General features: G+C 41.6%; 2 protein-coding genes across 2 annotated transcripts in view; one reads left to right on the plus strand and one right to left on the minus strand.

Annotated features, from left to right (window-relative positions):
- Positions 1-712: 712 nt before the first annotated feature.
- LOC110973767 (autophagy protein 12-like) lies at positions 713-4,106 on the minus strand. Its single transcript, XM_022224853.2, has 4 exons — positions 3,939-4,106; positions 2,898-3,034; positions 2,442-2,504; positions 713-2,141 (listed from the first exon to the last, which is right to left on the minus strand). The coding sequence occupies exons 1-4, from the start codon at positions 4,069-4,071 to the stop codon at positions 2,082-2,084; spliced, it is 393 nt and encodes a 130-aa protein (XP_022080545.2). The 5' UTR covers positions 4,072-4,106; the 3' UTR covers positions 713-2,081.
- Positions 4,107-4,125: 19 nt separating this feature from the next.
- The window catches only part of LOC110973766 (cytoplasmic phosphatidylinositol transfer protein 1-like), a 37,628-nt gene continuing 19,448 nt past the window's right edge, over positions 4,126-22,305 (plus strand). Inside the window, exons 1-2 of the mRNA XM_022224851.2 lie at positions 4,126-4,303; positions 20,177-20,325. Of these exons, the coding sequence (XP_022080543.1) occupies positions 4,256-4,303; positions 20,177-20,325 (197 nt within the window). The 5' untranslated portion in view covers positions 4,126-4,255. The remainder of the gene's footprint in view (positions 4,304-20,176; positions 20,326-22,305) is intronic.

The following is a 22,305-nucleotide window of genomic DNA, read 5'->3' on the forward strand; positions in this document are numbered from 1 at the left end:
ATGCGTGCGTTATGGTCGTGTCGCTACCAACAAAATGAGCACTCCAGGCCAACATGGCTCCATTCGACTGTCGAAGGAGTGTTTCTGCTCAAGGTGATTCAAAGACTAATTCTGTTTTCATTTATGAAAGGTCTGGATATACAGCTGCAATTCAGGATTTGTGAGCACTCGGTGTGAACTGATCACCAGCAATGATATTTTTATGCAACAGTCACAAAAACCTTTGGTTGTGAAAGGAATTTCATACTTTGCAATTTCATTGTAACAGACATTCCGAGTTTGTTCTCCCCACAGGAATGTGCACATTTCAGCCAGGACTGAAGAAGTGTCTTTGTTGCAACCAGAAACCAGAGTTCAGTACCACATGACCATGTGTAAGCACTGCAATACATGTATACGTGATGGTACAAAGGTGAAAGAATTTCTTTCGGAATGTGTACAAATCAGAAGCCTTTCCCCTTGAGTGCCAGACAAACAGTGGTGATGGTATCCAAGTATCTGCTACAGCATGTTCAGTAAGATTATTCATTGCAGAGTTCAAGAATATTTCACTTTCCTGACACAAGCAGTGAGTAAAAAAAATGGACCAACAGATGGTGTAAGGGGCACTTTTAAATTCCTTCAACTTGGGAGAAAATGTCTGCTTGAGCATCCAAATTCCAAGAGTTTTGAAATGAGAGGTAAAAAGTTTCAACATGACGCAAGACACAAGTAGGTCATCTTTGAGATTTAATACTCTTTCTTGACAGAATAATTTTACAGTGCATAATTTATTTACAATGCAGCCATGATACAAATAATTGCAAAAAGCTGTTCTCCACTTGATGCAGAAATAAAATACATGTACATTTGCATACCCAGTCCAAAAAAGTCTAATTTTTTATCAAATAATATTAGAATAACTTTGAGCAGCTATGATGAGTCAAAGTCTTAAAGAGTAGCGCTGGATGAAGAAAAGGACACATTTTTTCCAAACCTGCGTGTAGCTGAAGACCAGAAATCTGAACTAATCTCTCATCTGGATTGTTCCTGTAATTTTTTACATTTGCCACATCAAGGTCAGCTCAAGTAAAAAACCCACAATAAATGTAGTTGACACAAGAAGTTGGTGGCACAGGTATGCCATGCAAAAAAAAATAGTTGTGTTTAGCAAGGACCAGGTCACCAGTCGACGTGAGAAGTGAATGCTTGTAATTGGTCATCCACTGGCTCTAGCAACCACAGTCACTAGTGACTGTGGTTGCCAGCTGGGTTAGGGCAACAATCCGTTGTGAACTTGAAATCGGAGTTGCGATTCCAACTTGGGCACAGGCAAACCTCTGCCCTCATGAATGATCTGTAAACCCGAGCAGTCCTCCATCCTCCCAACGGGTGAAGGATTGAAGACTGTTGGAGTTAAGGGAGGTTCTACCAACTACTTCTTGCTGGTGAAAGTTTGAATGGATTCTGAATGGACCGCCTTCTTCCAGAATGGAATTGGCAACAATTCCTAAAATGTTGGAGTTGCCCACATATGCTGCCCGTTCTTTGCTATTGCTGCCTTGTTATTCTTTCCCCCTCCCCTGACAAACCCTCAGCGTTAACGTATCGCACACTCAGCCGCGCAAAACATGTATACAGCGCAACACTTTCACTTTGAAAATGGTCAATAAAACATCTTGTGTAACATTTGCTCTCTCTCTTGCCGTATGCTTTACAGGCGGCCCCCTCACAGCACACCAGTCATTCAATTTTACTAGGTGTTCAATATGCATGTGTCACAGCCACTTCAGTTTAAGTACATGTACATGTGCAGAAACTGAATGATGGTTTTGTTTGGGAGCCAAACGGGTCTTCATTCTAATCACTGCAAATGGCTGTAGCTCGAATCAACAAAAGATGTGAAAATGATGACCTTGACACAGATTCTTCAGTATATACAACACGGTTTGCACCTGGCTACCTGTGACGAGTATATCAGTCTCCAGCAGCAAAGATCATGCACAATTATACACAAGTAACATTGCACTGCGCATATTGTTGGAGGGAAAATTTAGCATTGAAAAGAAAGACCAATACTGAGAGTGGGCAAGAGTAACCCTTCAGCCCCAGGCTTCGCTCTTGCAGTAATGTAGCACCAGTTTGCCGTCACTGCCATAGCACTGCAACGAAAGCAGAAGAGAAAAAAAATGAATACAAACGGAAACTTACTGTTGGAGAAATGGAATCATAATTCTTTAAAATGTAATTCCCTGAAGTCTTCCTTCTTTCATCTGTGCTGGGAAATCGATTTTGAAAAGCTTTTTCCAATGAAATGATTTTGGATTTTGAAGTTGATTTGACGTCAGAAATGACTTCATATCACGGTCAACTCTTTATGGTTTGAACTGCAGCAAGAAGTGAACTGTTTGTTTTGTTCAAGGAGAAAATATCCATTTGCCTTTGTAGCACATTATTTTTACCTCAAATAGGTTTCCGATTTCTTGGTCTGGTGATGGAGCAAAGGCTTGATTAACATACAGAAACTATGGGAACAAACATAACAACTGACAGTAATCTTTAATTGTGGGAGGAATTTATTTTAATCCATTGCCAGGGAACGTTGATAACATGCATAATCAAAGTGACTGAGCATTTCATTGAAATTCCTGGGGCATTTCACTATCATCTGATCAATTAATGTAACACTTTTCAACAAAATACACTTGTGGGACCTTTTTTTGTTTTTAAAATTTGAAACACTTCAAAACTGGTGAGCATACAACATCAACAGATAAAACAAATAACAATATGCAGTCTCGGGAGTTCCTGGCACTGAATGGGGTAACTACACAGAGTAGAATTTTACCCAAATGCTAAGGAATTTCTTAGTCAATGAACATTTACAGAAACTAACGTTTAAAGAGTCTGACATTTACCAGTGATTCTGAGGGATCACACTTGATGTACTTTCTGATGAATTCAATGACCCACGAGACTTTCTTTGTCCTGTCGACAGCCCATTTCTTCTTCTTCATGATTGGTGCATCTGCCGTCGCTTTGAGTAGTATATCAACTGCAAATGTGAACAGTTTAAGGTTAACCAGATAGGGTCCATGAACTCCCCTTGGTGAGGCTGGTAAACTAATTGGTTGTCATGTCAAGTCGTCCCTTACCGACTCGCCCCTTTCCAACTCAACCCCTCATAAACTTGCCCCCTGACTGACTCGCCTCTTACCAACTCTTACCGACTCGCCCCCTAGGAAGTGGTTCTAATACCAATCAGTCAGTCAATCAGTCGACCAATCGGCCACTCAATCAGTCGGTCAATCAGTCACTAAATTAGTCAACCAATCAGTCACTCAATCAGTCGACCAATCAGTCAACCAATCAATCGACCAATCAGCCGGTCAATCAGTCGGTCAATCAGTCGACCAATCGGTCACTCAATCGGTCGACCAATCAGTCACTCAATCAGTCGACTAATCGGTCACCAGTCAATCGGTCGGTCAGTCACTCGGCATATACTGCGAAAATTGATTTAGGTTCTTGGATATACGTTTTTTTCAGTCATTTTGTAGTCATTGTGGTACATTGTACACTAATGTCACAAGTCTAACGTCCCATTATTAATTTTTTTCTGGATTTGAATATCTTGAAAATATGAGTGTTTTTAATTTGTTTCCTAGTAACGGGCACCAGATGATATATTGATGATTGTATTTTTTATTTTAAGGTGAATGGGCCTGCCATACGTGCTTGGCAAACGTAGGGGGCGAGTTGGCTAGGGGGCAAGTTGGTACGGGGCGAGTCGGCTAGGGGCGAGTTGGTTAGGGGCAAGTTGGTAAGGGGCGAGTCGGCTAGGGGCGAGTTGACCTACAATCACTAATTTGGTAAAATATCCCGTCTTGATGATCTGCCCACTGCCTTTTTTCATGAGGCTTTGGCCCAGAATCAATGGAAGAAATGGGTTGGCTTACCTTTATCGTTCCTTTTCTTATTTGGACTTGTCAATGTTGTCTCCTCTTTAGATCTGTTTTGCTGTAGTTGAACATTTCCACCGGTTTCATCAGAAGTTCTGTCAGTTTTCGATGCCGAGTCTGTTTCCGCCATGTTTACTGTTTCGACTTAACTTGCCGTCGACAAGTGTTAGCGCCCTCTTGTGTTATAACTAAACTAGTCTTTTAAATAGAACACACGGTTTGCCATTTCGGCATTTTTGTCCTGCCCGTGGAATGGTGGAAATACACGACATTTCAACCGCATTGGACAACTGACACCGAAGGTATTCGTCAGAATGCTGATCAAGGAGTATAGGATATGCATGCCACTAAGCGTCGAAGAGGTAGGGAGAGTTTGGAAGAAAGTTCTGACCTCGTAAAAGTTGCGATTGCTGACATTGCTCACTGAAGTACTAGGCCGGTATTTAACGCGTACCGCTGTATGCGTTAAATGTAACCACCGTTGAACTTCCCATCTCTCCTCAGCTAAAAATTACAATGTAGGCCTAGGCTAACACTAAATAACAGTAAACTAATAAAGGATTTACAGTTAAATAATAAAAGATTTACAGTTAACCAATTTGCTCTTTTACAAAGGAAACAATAGTACCATAGTCGTAATTCGGTCTTATGGTTGTCGGGTTGGTGGTTGGGCCAAGGTGATGCAGATTATTATTTGTTGATAGTCCACAGCGAATGTATTAAATAAGAAACAAGTGCAATAGAAATTGAATTGAAGTCACTAAACCTCCAGGAGGGACGTAAACAACTACGTTTGATATTGCTACACAAGGTAGTTGCGGGGCTGGTGCCAGCAATTCCCCTGATTCCCACTTAAAACCCCCCAAACCAGGCAGAAGAACTAGACCAAAAGAGTCAGACAGTTCACTCTCATCAAATGTATTAGTTCCATTGCTGCAAACTAGTGCAAGTGCTTTGAAGTACACCGATACAACGCAGATCAACTTAAAACTCTTTCTTCAATAGATCAATTAGCGACTGGAACTACCTCGACGACATCTTTGTTCAAGCAGACTCAATTGAGAAGTTTAAAAACCTCCTCAGTCACAGACCCCACTCTCTACGTACCAACTCCCAACACCCACCCCCCTCTCTTCGTTGCATTAAAGTCACAATTGGTGTCTTCAGCGTATTGTCACAGATACAGAATGAGAATGAAAAATCATAGCCTTTGAACCTGGTGCGTAAGCCTTTTTCTGAATAATGTTTGGCGCATTGCTGCTTTAGCTTTGTTCACTTCATAGCTTGGGGGTGCTATCATCAACGTGACAACAGAACAGAAAAATTGGCTTATTGCAACTGCCATTTGGCCTGCCAATTATAGTACTAAACCACTTGTTTGCTTGTAACTTGTGTTTCATGGTGGGACTTGGCATATTACATGTACATGTAGGCCTATGCGGTGTATAATGGAACACCCATAACCCCGATAGAGTGCTACCGATTTGTGGCAAAATCTTAGAACTTTGTTTAACGAATAATTTGTTCTAGGAACCGTTCCAAATACATGTACATGTATTGTCAAGCTCTCCACTCTGCAGGACTTAGTTAGACCCAGTGCTGTATTCTGAGCTTCTTCTTTTTCGAGGGCCCTCCACTTTTGCCCAGTTAGAATCTGGGCTGCACCTCACTCGTTCTTTCAAACTTTCCTCTAAGGGTTTCAAGGAATCTTAAAGGCACTATAACAGTCATTAGTAAAGGCTTTGTCCTTGCAATATCTTATTTGTTTATTTCTGTTCATCCAACAGCGCATAAAATTAGGGCCAATTAAAGGATGGGAGTACAGTTAGGCTCCCTAAGAAGACAGTGAAAAAATGTTGAGTTTTAGAGGAGGGAGGAACTGGGGAAAACTCCACCTAAATATTCTGGGGAAAACCCATGGAATCAGGTGGGGACTGAAACCTCGATCCGCATGCCGACCTACGTGTATGGTACATGTAGGTGGGATTCAAACTTGGGTTGCAGGGGACTGTGGCAGACGAGGAAAGAGCCACCAACCTGACTCCCCAGTCACGTACATTGCAGGCCTACATGAACAAATGTGGAAACAAGAAAGGAAAAGATGCCAGAATCTGTTTCACCTTTTTGTGTCTGTGATGACCAGTTGTGAATGTGTATTCAAAAATACTTGAACAGGCTTAATAAATGTGTGAGCTTTTGAGTGGATAGCGTCACATGAGAACGTTCTCTTACTTAACATGCCCCAAAACCGGAGTAAAAACACCAACAGGATTTTGCTTTTGTGACTTTCCCTTTGCATTTCCTTTGGATATGTTGTCTGACCACATCTACATGTACTGTACCTGTGCTGGAAATAAAAAATTGACCAGAAAATTGCCGACCTTTCACATTCTGATGTAATAACTGTGGGATAACACTCAACGGAATAGTTAATACACGGTTTCCTCAGTAATACAGAGACCATGTGTGAAGCAACTTTCAAAAGGTGTTTTTCCCCTTAGAAGTGATCAGGTTGTCACAGTTCACACAAACGTACAGTCACTGGTACGCTGCATAATCTTCAGCCCTTAGCTCGCATTGCTGAGATCACAATGTAGCATGATTAAATGCATCTAAACTGTCCCGTGAGTTCACACTACCCGGTACAGTGAGCAAATCACAGTCTGAAATCTCTGCATGATTCATCACTGCACCGGCAACAGAAGACAGATATAATATACATCAACGTGTCCACTTGCGTACCATTTCCCATTCGTCATAAGCACTAGCTGGGTTTGAACAGGCACAGATTTCAGACCAGAGCCACTTGACCCAGATTTTGAAGGAGGGGGAGGGAATAATTACCCCTGTGGGCCCCACATGGGAAGGGGTTGGCACTAAATCCTCCTGTGCAAGGGATTTAGGCTTTGTGTATAAATGTAGCTCATGGTACAGTACATGTACCGCTACAGTTTAACAGCGTCTGTGATTATCTGGACTTTGGGTTTGGATGATGTGGTCTTGATTGGTGCTGTTTTGTCATTTGGTTTTTTTTTTTGTAAAGAGTCTAAGCTGGGAAACAGTGTACAGTATACCAGTTAAGTGATAGTGTGTAGTTTGAATGACATATTTGATATGACTGGTTTGCCCATTTTCTGGTGTGATTAAAATGTGACTTGGTTTGAAGCAAGCAACAGATTTCGGTTGCACGGTGATAGCTAGTACATGTATGTTGTCTGATGAGCTATTTAAGCATGCTGGTAAATTGTCTTGTTTTTTTTTTTAACGTAGAGCTGTAAAAATCGCTTTTAATTTGTTTTGTAATGTTACTCGTACCCAAGTGTTTTCTGCATACATTTTATTTACAATATACCAAGTACCTGTACTTGCTTTTTAAACTGTTTTGTGTGTTCCTTTGGTTTTCTTAATTGAGTGGCACTGGCAGTGTAGTTGAGGCACTGTCCATTTCTAAATATGACCTTAGCATCTGTAACATATCCTGTAACCTGATCCGGTACCCCACATATCTAAAAGACCATGATGTCAATGGCTAACAGACCCGGTCCCTTGGAGTGGTGAGGCCTGCTATAATGAAATGAGGAATAAGTCAAAGGAGCTGTTTTTGTCAATTATCTGACGCTGCTGCTCACCTTGAAGTGAGTAAGCTGAAGTGATTCAGCCACCATGTAATGTACACTTACCGGTACAGGTACCAGTACCAGAACATGGCTATGGCTACATACCGGTATATGGCTAAATGTTACGGCTACGCATCAAAATGACATTTGTGGCTATGGAAGCCACTGGCCGGCAGCCCCTTGTCATACAAACTGACCACATACCCGGTACATCACTGCTGGCCACAGCCACTTTTTTTTTTCATGTGGCATATTCTGAAAGCAGCTTGCGCCCATTTCCCCTGTACAGATTCTGCTTAGAGCCAATTAATTAAAGTTGTAAACCAACTTGATCTTACTTTACAACATACATGTACCAACTGCACAACACCTGAATGCCAAACATATTGTGTACATGTACCAGTATTGCATGCAGAATGTTTTTCCCAGCGTGGGAGATTGTGTTATTGTGTTCATTGTTTTGTGCCCTAATATTTAAATTAAAAAAAAGAAGCCCTCAAACCTGAGAGCTCAGTTTGTTACAGATGACATTTAAACCTTCCTGAAACTACATGTATTTTGTCAAATTTGTTCAGAGCCTGCCTGATACGCAAGCATGAATGGAAAAACAAGGTACATGTATGTTGTCTTGTCCTGAAATCAATACTCAGAAGAAAAAAATAAAAAGTTATTCCTCATTTTAATGGAGCCAGTATTACGTGTACAGTACATTGGAACCTTTCAATCTGGAGCAGCATTATTGAGGGGAATGGCTAAAATTGGGCAGGATTTCTGAGTCACAGTACAGTGCATTGTTGAGGCTCACTAGCCAAGCCCTTTTATCATGTTGATGGACAGCATGAAGGAAAGAAAAGGTGCCCAAGTTTCCTGGGGCCAATGTCCTGAATTCTAGAGAAGTCAACTACTGCAAACTGGAATGTAATGCAGTTGATGGCAGTGACTTGCTTTAAACATGGTTGCATATTGCATGTGCATGGCCTAGTCTACACTGTACTCTCACTCAGTTTTCTAGAGCACAGTGTAGTAGGGTAGGGGAAAGTTGCCCCTGAGATATTTTGTTTTACCCTAACAATCTCGGACCAGCCTAACTCCAACACCAGGGCTTGTTGGAATCTGTTAGGATGAGCACTGCATTGGTATGATGCTGACTGTGTTGTGGGTGTGATTAGGCATACCACAGGTAGAGACCCAACTGTTCATGTGCTCAGGATGGTGATGGGATTTGCACAGATGAGGAAGGTTTCCAAGAAAATTAATCTAGGAAGTTAGGGTTCAGGAACTAAAAAAGGATACTACTACACCCGATCTTGGAGGATTTTGAGTTCTTTTACTAGGGAACAACACAGGACTGTCATTTTTTGAAAAGCAGATTTTAGACACATATACCAGTACATGTACATGTATGTATTCCACTGTTCTTGCATTAACCTTGTGTCAAAAGACAAGACAGGGCACCTCAGATTTTTCTGAGTGAAGGACACAGCAGCACAGTGCACATGTGCAATCTATGAATTTGGAGCTGTCAGTCTTGATTAGCTTGTATACCCTTGAAAGTGAAATCAGCCCGCAAGCTTTCAGCAGGAGATCAATTTTTCGTCAGCTCCCATTGATTGAAGATAACACCAGGTAGATGACGCCCTATGTGTAGAAATTGTACATGTAATTAAACATACACTGTGCTACATGGATGCTAAAAGTGTGATTAGAATTTACAAGGTTTTCACTTCCACCCAGTCCACGAAACATTGGTCAATACACTGGAAGAATGTTAACAGTTGAATGTGCAGATGAAAGGTCATTGCTCAGTTTACGTACATATACGTACATGTATACTAGTATAGATTACCGAAGTGTGACATCCATTTGAACTAGGAAGTGTAGTGCAAACGAATGGAGTTTAGGTATGTTGGTTCACGCGCTGTTTCTCGCGCCAATGCCTTCTACACACATATTTTGCGCGTGTGACGTATTCACTTCGGTACTCTACATGTGTAAATGGAGTGTCTGGTGACCAGACTTGCATAAGACATGTTTCTATTTAGAGCCCGCTCTTACATGTGTACCAGTACCATTGAACTTTGTAATCCATGTTTAGCATTTTTAATCAGATGAATTTTGTCGTGTTGTAATCAAGCCATTTTCCAGCAAGCCACCGGTAAGTCATATTATGAAGTCATTTTGACACAGGTCAAGTCCCAAGTCGTTTTTTTCAAACCTACATATGTGTATGTATGTATTGGTTGTACATGTACTTGTAGCCGGTCACTCGGTTGGTTTGTTCACTTTTTTCCTCTATCCGGTATTGATGACATGAGATTGTCACCTTTGATATTTTGCAAAGCAGGTCCGACCTCAATGACCCATCTGGCTATTAATTTCATCATAACCTGCTGATATACATTGTATTTGATGATAAAACAGACACAGTGCTTGCTTTTGGGCATATAAAGCCACAGATACATTTTTCCCATGTATTTACCGGCATGTGAAAAAAATTTTCTATGTGGCCGGTAAGATCTGAAGTCAAAAATTGCCACTCATAGACTGACTTGGGTCGGAGTCAGCAGTTCAAGTCAACAACACCTGATTTTCTTATTGCTGATGAGCTGTTCATCAACATTCCCCAAAGGTTCTGGCCGTAAATTCGGGCCTGTTTACCCAGGAAGTGCCTCGTTGGGTCCGGCCATCCCAGGAATGCCGCAGCCGATTATTTTGGAAATCCATGGCTAGCTTCATGTCTGTCATGGTGGCCAGGCAGATGTCCCTGTGACGTGTTGTGCTGTCCTGTTTGGATTAGAACCCTGTCAGGGGTTAAAAATAAACTGGTGTTCTGGCTGTCCAGCCTAATAGGCAGGCTTCTATCATTCATTTGTATTCCAGTTTTTGGATTACTGCTTGTGTATGTTTTACACAGCACTTGTTGCCCCACCAATAGAAGTACCGTTAGCCATAACTGCCCACCAAACTTTGCTCATCTCCCACCGTGTTTTAAAAGGAGTCACCAAGTTGTAAAATTAGGGCAGCAAGTTGAACAAATTCTGGAGTGTTTCATCTTACACAGCACTTTCTTGATGGAAACAGCTGAGATACCCAATGTCTAACTACAGAAAAAAAATCTACCTCTACCTATGAAGATGCCGTGAAAGGTTGTTGACCTAGCTCAAACAAAATTTGGGGGGGGGGAATTAAGTGTGTCCTGAAAGCTCTACATTCCAAGTTCCCCTCCACACAATTCAGTATTTTTATCAGTCACAATCAAGTTTAAAATTAGAACTTGGAGAATATTGTGTACAATGAGAGACTTTGAGATGCTTGGTGGCATCAAACATACCGGTCTTTTTACCTGTTTGGAGCACGCACTCGTTCTGAGCATGTGCGCATAGTTATAAGCATGTGCAATACCGTAAAAAAGGACCGGTATGTCTGCTGCCACCAGTGTCTCAAAGTCTCCCATTACTGTACCTGTACTATACAGGAGACTATGGTTTCCTCTTACTCAACTGAGTAATGGTTTGAGGGACATGCTAGCGCTGCACAATGTGCACGCACCTGTTGTTTTCAGAAGAATGGAGTTCTCAGAATACCAAGAGTCGGTACCAAGATAAGTGTAGTGTACATATACATGCAGTTTGAAGGCAGAGAAAATGTGAAAGTACACTACTTTGTCTGCTGTTGAAACTTGTTGGCAGTTCAATACTTGTTAAAGGTCTAGATCTCCAGCCTTCAGAACAATTTGAAGTCAAATAGTTAATGCATGTGCATAGATTGAGGAGCAAAGAAACGAGAGAAATGCTTCAACTGGGAGTCATTCAGTGCTGTTTGCTCAAGATGCCTTACTCATGGGTGAGCTTTGTCAGGATTTTTCAAACAATTTGTTTTAAATTCAAGAAAATCCTGAAAGGTGGTTTTATGTATTAAAAAAATTGATTTAGAATACGACACATGGGTATTTTTAGGAGTGCCTTCAGGCAAACACAGCTGTATGCCATTGACCTTACACTGCTGTGGGGCCCTCAAAACCTCTGCAGATTATTTCGTAGATACATGTACCTCGTATTTCATTGTCGTCCAATCTCACCCTTGCCTATCCTGTGCCGTTTCTGAGAAATGTTGTTAGAACTGATAAAAGTGGATAATTTGCCCAATGCTTGCACCGGTCAGTTCCTCTGGATGCTCATTTCCAGTGGACAGTCCCAGCGAGGGTAAGCTGGTGCGCATAGGATCGGGGCTGGAAGCTAAACGTATCAGGACACAGTGCAAGAAAGATGCGGATAAGTTTTTTCCTTCTTGTTTTGGCATGCTCTCGGCAGCCAAATCAATCAGGGAGTTGACGTCAGCGAGCGGTGGTTGTTTTGACCGGGAGATGACACTGAGACGGCCTCCCACAGTGGCAGTGGAGGGGGGGCTTTTAGTGCCAAAACTGTATGGCTAGTGCAGAGCGTCTTGCACTCTGTGCCCTGCCTCTCCTCCTGTGTATACACGTACGTATTTTGCAAATTTCCTCTGTGGTGAAATGTTGCTGCAGGAAGAAAGAAAGCAGTGGCACAGTTGAACTGTTTATCTCAAGACATCCGCAGAGATGAGGTTTAATATAAACATACATGTAGGGCTGTTTGTTAAAACCTCAACCGGTAATTCCTAGTGTGTAAGAGGGATTGATCACTCTTGCAGTTACCATTTTTTACCAGAACTGCAAGCTGAATAGTTTTGTTAAGTTAGCAGCCTGACTAAATCTAAGAAAAGTGCCGTTGGTGACCTGTGAAACAGCATGTACATGTACATGTAAGATTGGATCTTTCGTGCAGTGAAACAAGGGATACCGGTAGATCCGTCTGTAATATTCAAGAAGCTGAAGGCTGTAAGGGGAGGAAAGCAGGTCGTCAGAGGAATTAGGCAGAAGCTTGAGTGTCCTTCAGTTTACTGGTATGTGAAGATTAGGGAGTGGTGTGGAGAGCTCACAGAGTGGGTCCAGAAGATTGCAAATTTCCAACAAGTTCTTTGGAATGTAATTTGAGGCTCTTTTCGTGAGACTTTTTGTATTTAAAGCTGGGATTTTAATTTTTAACTGAAACTCTTTGAGGGGAGAAAAGCAAAAACCGGCATAGACCCCCCCCCCAAAAAAAACAAGTTTTACCAAAAGTAATGCTGGAAATGCACTCTAGGCAAGGAAGTTTCGTTGTTTTTTTGGGGGGGGGTTAATTCTCAGATGATTATACTTACATGTACGGTACATACATGTAGTCTTGGCTATTGTTTTATGATAATCAATGTGCGAACTGCACAATTTACAGCACAGTGGTCAAAATTTTTGTATAGAATCAAGCAGTTGACTCGCAGTGGGTACTGTAGTAAATCAAATTCTCAAGGGTTTTGTAGTTGAAAAACACATGGGGGAGGAGTTCGTAAAAACCCAGTCTTTCGAAATAAGTCAAATTCTCAAGAGTGTGGTATTTGAAACTTTTCGGTTTTCTTAAAACGTTTCAATCTTCCTCAAGCAGGGATGAAATGTATTATAACTTGCAGATTAATGCATTGATTTCTCACGCAAACATGGTACCGGTATCAAATTGATTGACTCAAACTTTGTCAGAAGACTTTTTTCTGATGTCGGCATACAGTAGATGCCTATTGAGCTGTTGTGAATCAGCTGAGAATTTAGAGAGTTGTAATCAAGCAGCCGTGTGCGTCATTGGCTCTTTGGTTACGTTGAATGAGAGATGCCGTATCAAAAGACTGATCCCAGGGGCTCTGCTTTGGATAGAGGAACAGAATGGGATGTGGGAGAACAAAGATCAGGTCTGAAGATACAGTAGAGACTTCTCTGCTGCACTGGATGCTATTCATGCATGCAGGACCTGAAAGCGTGAAAGATACGGTACTCGACAGCTTCCTGTCAAGTCAAGACCTGGGCCTAATTCCACCGAACAGCTTAGCAGTTACATTAGCAGAAAAGCTGGACTTACCCGGTACATGTACTGGTATGTACTACGATGGACAACTGTGCTCACTTTAAGCGCTGCTTCATGGCAGTGCTCGGTGTGGTTGTGCTTACAGTGAGTTGTGAGCGCATGGAGATTTTTTTTGTTTTGTCACTTTGTTAAGCAAACTTTTCCTCCAAGGTAAGCATGCCTTTTGCTGTGCTTACTGCTCATAAATGGTCTCTGTGAAACACCGAGCATCCGCTAGCATAAATCATCGCTCTACAGTGCCTTGAAATTGGCCCGGTACTGTAGATGTACATGCCCTGTTGTATATGTAAACATACATGTACATGTAAGACTTGCACAACTGTGCAACTTTCACCTCATCGTAACTCCATGACATCTTATTTGACATCTCTTTTTGGTTAATCTTATCGGAGGAAATTATGGTCTTACAGCTTTGCCAGCCGACATTCATCCGAAATATGGGTACCGTTGGACAGAGTCATAGTCAAGCATGTACTGTACATAAAATATGCAAATTTATCCAATTTGAATATTGGGCAGATGCACATCATTGATGAGTATCAAGTGCATGTGACTAAGTCAATACGTTGAACTACCAGGAACTGCAAACAGAGATGCCTTTTAACAAATTAAGGTGGATCCATGAACATTGCTGGGATATCTTTTCCGTGGGGGAGGGGGGCCCAGGAATAGCACTTGTGTATTGCCCCTCAGGGCTACTTTTATACTCATCCTTGTGCTCAGTGGTTCTGTGGTGGCAGAGCGCATTACATTTGGCAAAGGGTTAAGAGAGCCCTCAAAGTTAGCTTAGTGGAAGGATGTCAAGTCATTGTACGGTAGTTGGACTTTGGCCTTTTGATATTGCAATTCAAACACAGATGCTCATTGTAGGGTGCACGCCATCTGATTTAATTCTCAGTGTTTCAGTCTATTAGCTAGTGGTTCAAACAAGTGATTGCTGATTTACATTTACATGTATGCTTTACTTTATATACAGTATATCAGTACATGTACAGCACTGGGCTCGTATTCACAAAACAAATTAAGCCATAAAAATTTAAGCACCCCACTTAAATACACGGCTTAGACGACTTTCCGAATTTAAGTGGTATTCGGGAAACAGTTGCACTAAGTAATCCATTTATTTTCTTAACTTAAATCCAAGTGTGGTCAGACGTGTCTTAAGTTAATTAAGTGGGGCTCTTAGGTGTCGTGGCAGCTTTTATTCATGCTGCTCGTTTCAGACAAATTAATGAAAGAGTACTACGAAGAAAGAGAGTTTTTCATGTTACAGCAAACCCTTTGGATGACTTTATTGATGGTGAACTGCTCACAAGGTATAGATTTGATGGAGACGGAATATCATTCATAACAGATCTTATTAGGGATGAAATTACCTCGGTGACCGAGCGAAGCTACGCAATCCGACCAGAGTTAAAGGTCCTAACAGTGCTCCAGTCTTATGCTTGTGAAACATTTCAGAGAACTGTCGGCGATACCGTAAATATTTCACAAAGTTCGGTTTCAAGAATTGTGTTTGAAGTTTCAGCAAGTCTCGCTAGAAGGGTTAGGCAATTCATCAAGTGGCCTACAGCTGATATTATTCCAGACGTTCAACGGGGATTCTTCAGAATTGCATCATTTCCTGGCATAATTGGGGCAATCAATGGCACACACATCAGAATTATTGCTCCATCAGAGCAGGAAGAGCCGTTTGTAAATCGCAAAAACTACCACTCAATAAACGTCCAAGTTGTAGTCGATGACAAATGCAACTCTACGGCAGTTAATGCAAAGTGGCCTGGCATGTACTCATGATTCCCACGTGCTAAGGGAAGGCCTGGTCGGGGAACAGTTTGAAAATTGACAAGAAGGACAAATGCACCTGATGGGTGATACAGGATACCCTTTCTTTGCGCGGATGCTTTCTCCTTCATTTTGCTATTCATGTTCTGCCATTTCTTTTGAATTTTGCTGACATCCCGTCGGACAGAAGGAAACTGTGCTTTCAGCACATCGGTAATTTCTTGCCAGGCATTATGTTTGGCAGCTGCTGTGATTTTTGCAGAAAATTTGGACCGCAACACCTCTTGCCGTCTTTCCCATTCAGCAAGAATGGTCAACTAAGTTAGGCTTTCTTGACTGCTTACCTCTTTGGTGGCCATTGTTATAATTATTAAACTGAGTCGGCGATGCTCAATTATCAATGATGTAATTTTCACAATCAAAGTGTTGCAATTAACTTATTCTAGTTGAATCCGCGTGCGCATCATTGCAACAGCGATTTCAAAATTGTTGTTTATTTAATGGGATTTCAATGTGTCTTGCATCTAAACGCCTCCGTGGGAGAGGATCGCGTATCAAACGTGTGTTTGATTTATTTTTGCTTGTTGTTTGTAGATGCAATAGGCTTAAAATTTTGAGCCAAAAATGGGAAAATCAGCTTTGTAACCTGTCTGCATCCATCCGTAATCTTAATTGATTGATTGACTATGGAAATAAGCAACCATTGTTGATGAATGATTTATGTACATGAGCAACACGTCAGCTTTATGAGACATTTACTTATGAGACTTAAGTGTAGCACTAAGATAAGTAGGTGCTTATTTTTTCGTGAATCTCAAATTGAGCGCCCCACATAAGTTAGCAGGGTGCTTCGATTTTATTTGCGACTTAAGTTTTTCTTAAGTTTACGTTTTGTGAATATAGGCCCTGAACATGTAGATCAGCGGTGCATGCATCATGTGAAGCATACACAATGTACATGTACAGTATTGTTTGCAGAACAGCATAACATGCCTCTGTGTTAAATACATTTGCTCTCCAGGCGGTCTCACATTGCTGGCAAATCAGGCATTGCAGCATGCAGGGGATAGTGGCTGTACTTAAAGAGACGTCTACATCATTAGAGACTGATGTTTCCAGAGATGTTTTTATATTTTATAGGGAATATGTACATGTAGTACATTGTAGGCCTATACCGTGCATTCTGTATGCTGGTACATGCAAAAGCATGCAGATTGTTGCATTAGGTAGCGGTGTTTTCAATACACTGTGTGGTCGGACAAAGAACTACTGTACATGTACATGTACCGTAAGTTGCTCACATGTACATGTACACTGTACATTGTACATATACGTGTACATGCGTCTGCTTATGTGACATACACAGGACATACAAAACATTCCGTGTAACGTTCATTGGTGCTCATCGTGTATCATGATGGAAGTAGTGATTGGTAAAAAAATGAAGATGTGGAGCGACTCTTTAACGTGAAGACAGTGAAATTGCATATTCCAGCGTCGTCCACACTGCTTGACACCGCCACGAGAATGGTGTTATAATTCTGGCCACAGGAAACTATCACAGGGACGAGCCACAGCAGGGACGAGCCAGCCATGGCAAGTTTCAAGCGCAGGGCAATAACGGAAGGTACCGGTAATGCGGCCCATTAAAGAATTGGCACGACGCGACCCTACGCATGTGGGATGCTCGTCATTCGCCAGCAAGCAGCTCGGCATCTTGGGATTGAATTTCTCATTTCATGCACCCTGCTAGGAGACTGTTTGGCAGGGGAGAAGATGCGGGTGTCGTGGAAAACAGGGATAGGTGCCAAAGCAATTAAGGACGATAATGCACTTTCTCAGAATAAGAGTTGATTACATGTAGATACACTGTACATACGTATTTGTAACAATCTGCATGCACATAGTGTACATGTAAACTGCACAAGTAGGTTGTGTACTTGCTTTTGTTTTTTTATCAATTTTACTCAGGGAAGAGACGAAAGAGGTTTTAGAACTTTCCAGGGATGATTTCTTGGAGAATTTCAACTCTTGTCTCTGCCTTTGCCTCTGGAAAAGGGTCTTTTTTCAACAGTTCACTGCTCTTCACTGCTCAAGTTTGATACATACTCTTCCATTACGTATCATCTGCACGTAGACGTACATGTACATGTAGATACCAGTACTTCAAAATTACAGAGAAAGTCTCTGATACACGTACCGGGATATGAGTATGTTACAATGTATGTGAATTCTTCATGCTCATGTACATGTACATTACATCAAGGAGGATTGCATTTCTGAAAGCATTTATTCCTGAAGGCTAAGCACAGGCACATGCCTTCAGTGACAAAGACGGTGCTCTGTCCTGCGCCTAGATAAAATGCCAAGAAATGAAAACTGATTTTAACGAGAGCCTTCCTCTGCCTCTCCTCATTTTGCGAGTAGTGTGTCAAAAGTGGTTGTTACACATACATTTGTACATGTAGGTTGAAACCGTGTATATATGCGTAGTGATTTCCACACGGTTGTATCGCTGAATGCTGATGCATGCTCACTTCAATGGGCATAAAGTCTTAATTGAAATTTGTTTTGCGTAGAAACTTCGGGGAGGGACAATTTTTCTTTCCAGGAACTCAGCCTGGAAAGTTTTGCTAAATTTATGAGATCTTCAACTCCCTCGAAACTTTTTGCACATTTGTGACCCACCATCCCAAAACCAGGCTTAAGTTGGTATTTGTAATGTTGGACAATTCCTCTCCTTCAGCTTTTTTTCACTTAAAAAGTGATCCATGTTAACCCCTTGACGACGGGAATTTCTTCCCGAAAGCCAACTCCAAGAATTTCAGCCTCGCTTGGCCATGAAAACCACCTGCCAAACCGCAAATTCTCAGTTTGTGGCCCTGCGTGCTCTGCACGCTTTGAATTATACAGTGAAAAGGGTGATTGTTCGGTGGTTTGCAGCTCTACTCACGCTTCCACATTCCCGTTGCCACTTTTCAAACTGGGGATTATTGTGAAGCTGGTGATTATGATGCAAGTTCGGTCTTTTCATTTCTGGACTACACACAAAGGCCAATCGCCATATATACAAGAGCCAGCGTCTGCCTTCTTTCACCGTGTTCGCTCGAGCATAGGCCGAGAATAATAGCGGAAAAGCGAGCTGAGGATCTCATTTTTTACGGCGTTGCTTAACGCGTCCCGGCTTGAAGGGGTTAAATCAAGATTCTGTCTGCAGTAAGCTTCTTACGGGTCGTGATAGCTGTAAATCTCCCATGAAAATCTGAACAGTGGAAGTTCTACTAATGAAGTTAACTTCTTCTTCAGCCTGGTTTTGGGATGGTGGGTCACAGTTTTGGAATGAGCCTGTTCAGTATTCTTAAACTACATGCCCAAAATAAGTGTGTCATACATGTACGTGTACACACGTCATTCAAGAATGGTCACTGGCTCTACCAGCATGGTCGTATGCTAACTCACTCACACTGGATAATAATGCTTGAGCTGTGTACCTTGTCTCAGATACATAGTGCTAGTACATGTAACTGTGCCATTTTGAATATTGAACTGGCTATAAATCAGGTCAGGTGTGACAGGGATGCAAAAAAGTCACACTTTTGGACCCAAGATGTATAGAATGACCCATTATGCCCCTGCACAAATTACAGGTACATGTATATTGACAAGATACAGTACATGTACACAGGGGACAACTTGTATAAGAGTACATGTACATGTACAGTATGTTTGTACCGCTAAGTTTAATTTATATGAAATGTGTAACATCAGCCTGTAAGTATTCAGTGTCTGTGAATAAATCCCAAGAAGTGTCAGCTACATGTACATGTACCTGTACCTGTGCTGTACACTAACATGTCAAGCCATCCCAATCCCTAATAGTAATGCAGCAGCTGTAAGCACCCTAAACCTCTCTCACAGCTCACTCTCCAATTTCACTTGACATTGTTTATAAATCACCCCCAAAGGCCAATCCAGGGGGGGGAAAAAGTTTCCATCTTTGTTGTGTTTGTGATATATGCTTAGGGGACTGTACTTGCAGCTTGATTAAGTTTATCTAATAACAAGGTTCCCAACTTGATTGCCATGACTTGATAGCTGCGTCGTGCCCGGTGACGGATTGAGTGGGCGAGAGTCGACGGGGCAGGATTAACACACAGTCTGTTTTACCGTATAGATAGATTCTTGTATTTCCATAACAGGGTGTCCGTTTCAAAGGGTTGAAAATTGAACGTTATCACATATCTGCCTAGATTATATTAAATTGATGTAAAAGCCGAGAAATGCTTATCGTCATTTGGATGTGCTAATTTTGTGCAGATCTCAAAATTCCATGAACCAAAAGGAAGCTTTCTTCTTTTATGAAACCATTAAGTTTCCATGGCTTTGTAAGGGGGCAAACCTGTGGATAGGAGACGGTACAGAAATGTTTTAGCTTTAGCAGTGGCAGGAAAACCAATGAAAGAACTCATACCGGTAGATCCAGCCAGTGCATGCAAACCCAATCTGCATGTCGGACTGGGTGGGATTCTAACCCTGAGCCACAGAGGTGGAAGGTGAGGAAAGTACCAGCTGCGTTAACCTTACTCCTGAAAGCACTCTGTTCCTTGCTCTATGCTGAAAGTTGGACTGCGTTTGATGAGTTATATAACCTTGACCCCAAGTCTGTCACTGAGGTTTTGGTGTAAAAACCTCAAGAGATACTGTTCCTCCTACGCTTAATGCCAACTTGAATAAAGATGTTCATGTACACGCACTACTGATACTTCATTAAAGCTTTTAATATCATCTGTTTGAATTCTCCACAAGCAGAACCCAGTCGAGTCTCACTTGTCTGCTTCCCCATTCTCCATTTTCACCTTTCCAGTACAGAATCGGCCAGCTGTACATGATAGCCAAGCACAGCAATGAGCAGTCACAGAAGGGGGAAGGGGTGGAGGTGATCAAGAATGAAGACTGCCATGATCCCGTGCACGGCAAGGGAAGATACACAGAGAAACGCATCTACCTCTCAAGGTACAACTACATGTAGGCTCTGTCCACTGCAGAATGAACTTTGGGAGAAGTGGCACTGTGCTTGCCCTCATGCTGAAGAGACATTTCTCTTGTGTGCGTGACCTGCACATGACTTAAGGACTGCCATAGGATGTACGGTACATACGTGTACATGTGTACCTGTAGTAGTCTATAAAGCAGTGGATAGGAGGCTTTATTCAGGGAATAAATACGCGCTTGGCCAGTCTTAAACGTGCGCTCAAGACCGGCTCAGGAGACTGGATGTGACTTTATCAACATTCAGTCTCCTGAGCCGGTCTTAAACATTAGACCAGCCAAGCACATATCTATTCCCATTCGTAAATACTGTTTTTAGTCAGAGAGTCAAAAGAAGTCAATAAACATAGATTTCCAATGATTTTGTTCTAGAATTTTACTTTCCTTTTCCCAAAGACCCCGTCCATTTTATGGTATATTCCTTGTGCAAGTTGTCCAATAGAATCTCCTATAATTATGCGGACTTGGCGCGTGGCGAGCCATGTGCACACGACTCTTGACCAATCACAGTCGATTAAACTGTCTCATACCAGGCGCCAGCTTGTGATTTATGCAGTGGGTATTAGGCCTATCACTTCTCATCAGCGGGCATTATCAAATATTAATATACAGTCAAGATGCACGTTGTTGAATAGGAAGACTGTCTGAGGTCTTTATGAATAATGATTTACGGTGCATTTGTGTATGTGAAGATGAAGAACAGCGGTACGTGCTACACTGTAATGCCCTTGGCTATTGACTCTTAAGTAGTCCATGTTTTCTCTGTTGTGCTTTTTTCCAACCACCTCACATTGAAAGGGAATTGCCAAGTATTTTTCCCCACCAAATGTGATGAACACGAACGAAAGTCATTCATATTTTGGGACATTGGAAATCTTTAAGATTGTAGATATTGGGCTGATCTGTGAGAGATTGCATGCTAAAAACTGGAGTGTTGAATCCAATACTTACTTCGGTCCAGTCAGTGACTACACTTAGAAAGTGTTGAATCCAGCATTCTGATTGTTAAACCCAACATTGGAAAAGCAAATTCAACGTTTGAATTGTTAATTCAACATTGTTCCAATTTGGCCTTGAAATTGTTGAATGCTACACTTGAAATTTTAAACTGCTAGATTCAACACTTTCAAAGTGCCAATTACCGGTAGTCTCTGGCTGCACAAATGCAAGTGATAAATTTGACACTTCAGTTTTAGCATGCAGCACTTTCTGTTTGTTTTCTCATTTTGGTTCAGAGTTCAGCTACATGTATTACTGGTAGGCTAGGCTAACAACAGGGGCCAATTTCACAGCACTGCTTACCTACCTTTTTAAGCAAAGTTTTTTGTTAACTACATTTATTGCACAAAATTTGCTTAATGATTTAAGCATATTTCACAACAAACATTTTACGGTTGCTGTGCTTTATAACACACAAACTGCTTGGGCACGCATAGAGATTTCCTTTGATACATCTCTAAGTTCAACAACTTTTTCCTCCAAGATTACCGGTAGCATGCTTTTGGCTGCACTTACTGCTTATGGTCTCCGTGAAACAGGCAGAGCCTCTTTCAGCGTAAAATCGTGTGCTTAGCAGTGCTGTGAAATTGGCCCTACATGTACTGGTAGTTCTTGACTGACAAATTACTAAATATACATGTACATTGTACATCGCAGATTTCTGTGTTTTAAATTGACATAAACATTCTATTAGTGTTGATCCAATTTCCTATATTTTGTGTCAGGACATTGCCATGTTGTACACTTGAATCTTTGACTTGGACTCGAGACAATTTTTGCCTCTTCAAACTTCAGGTACATGGAATGCTTGTAGGGTTTCTTGTGATTTTGTTTTACACGTTGCTTTCTACCGGTTACTGTTCAAGAGCAAGGTTACCACCTTGACAGAACCAAGTGCACTTACGCTATCTTGAAAACTACATGTACCATTATACATGTAAGCGC

This window comes from Acanthaster planci, linkage group LG07 (genome assembly GCF_054643075.1).
Source record: "Acanthaster planci isolate LZ-2023a linkage group LG07, COTS_SCS, whole genome shotgun sequence".
Classification (NCBI taxonomy): domain Eukaryota; kingdom Metazoa; phylum Echinodermata; class Asteroidea; order Valvatida; family Acanthasteridae; genus Acanthaster; species Acanthaster planci.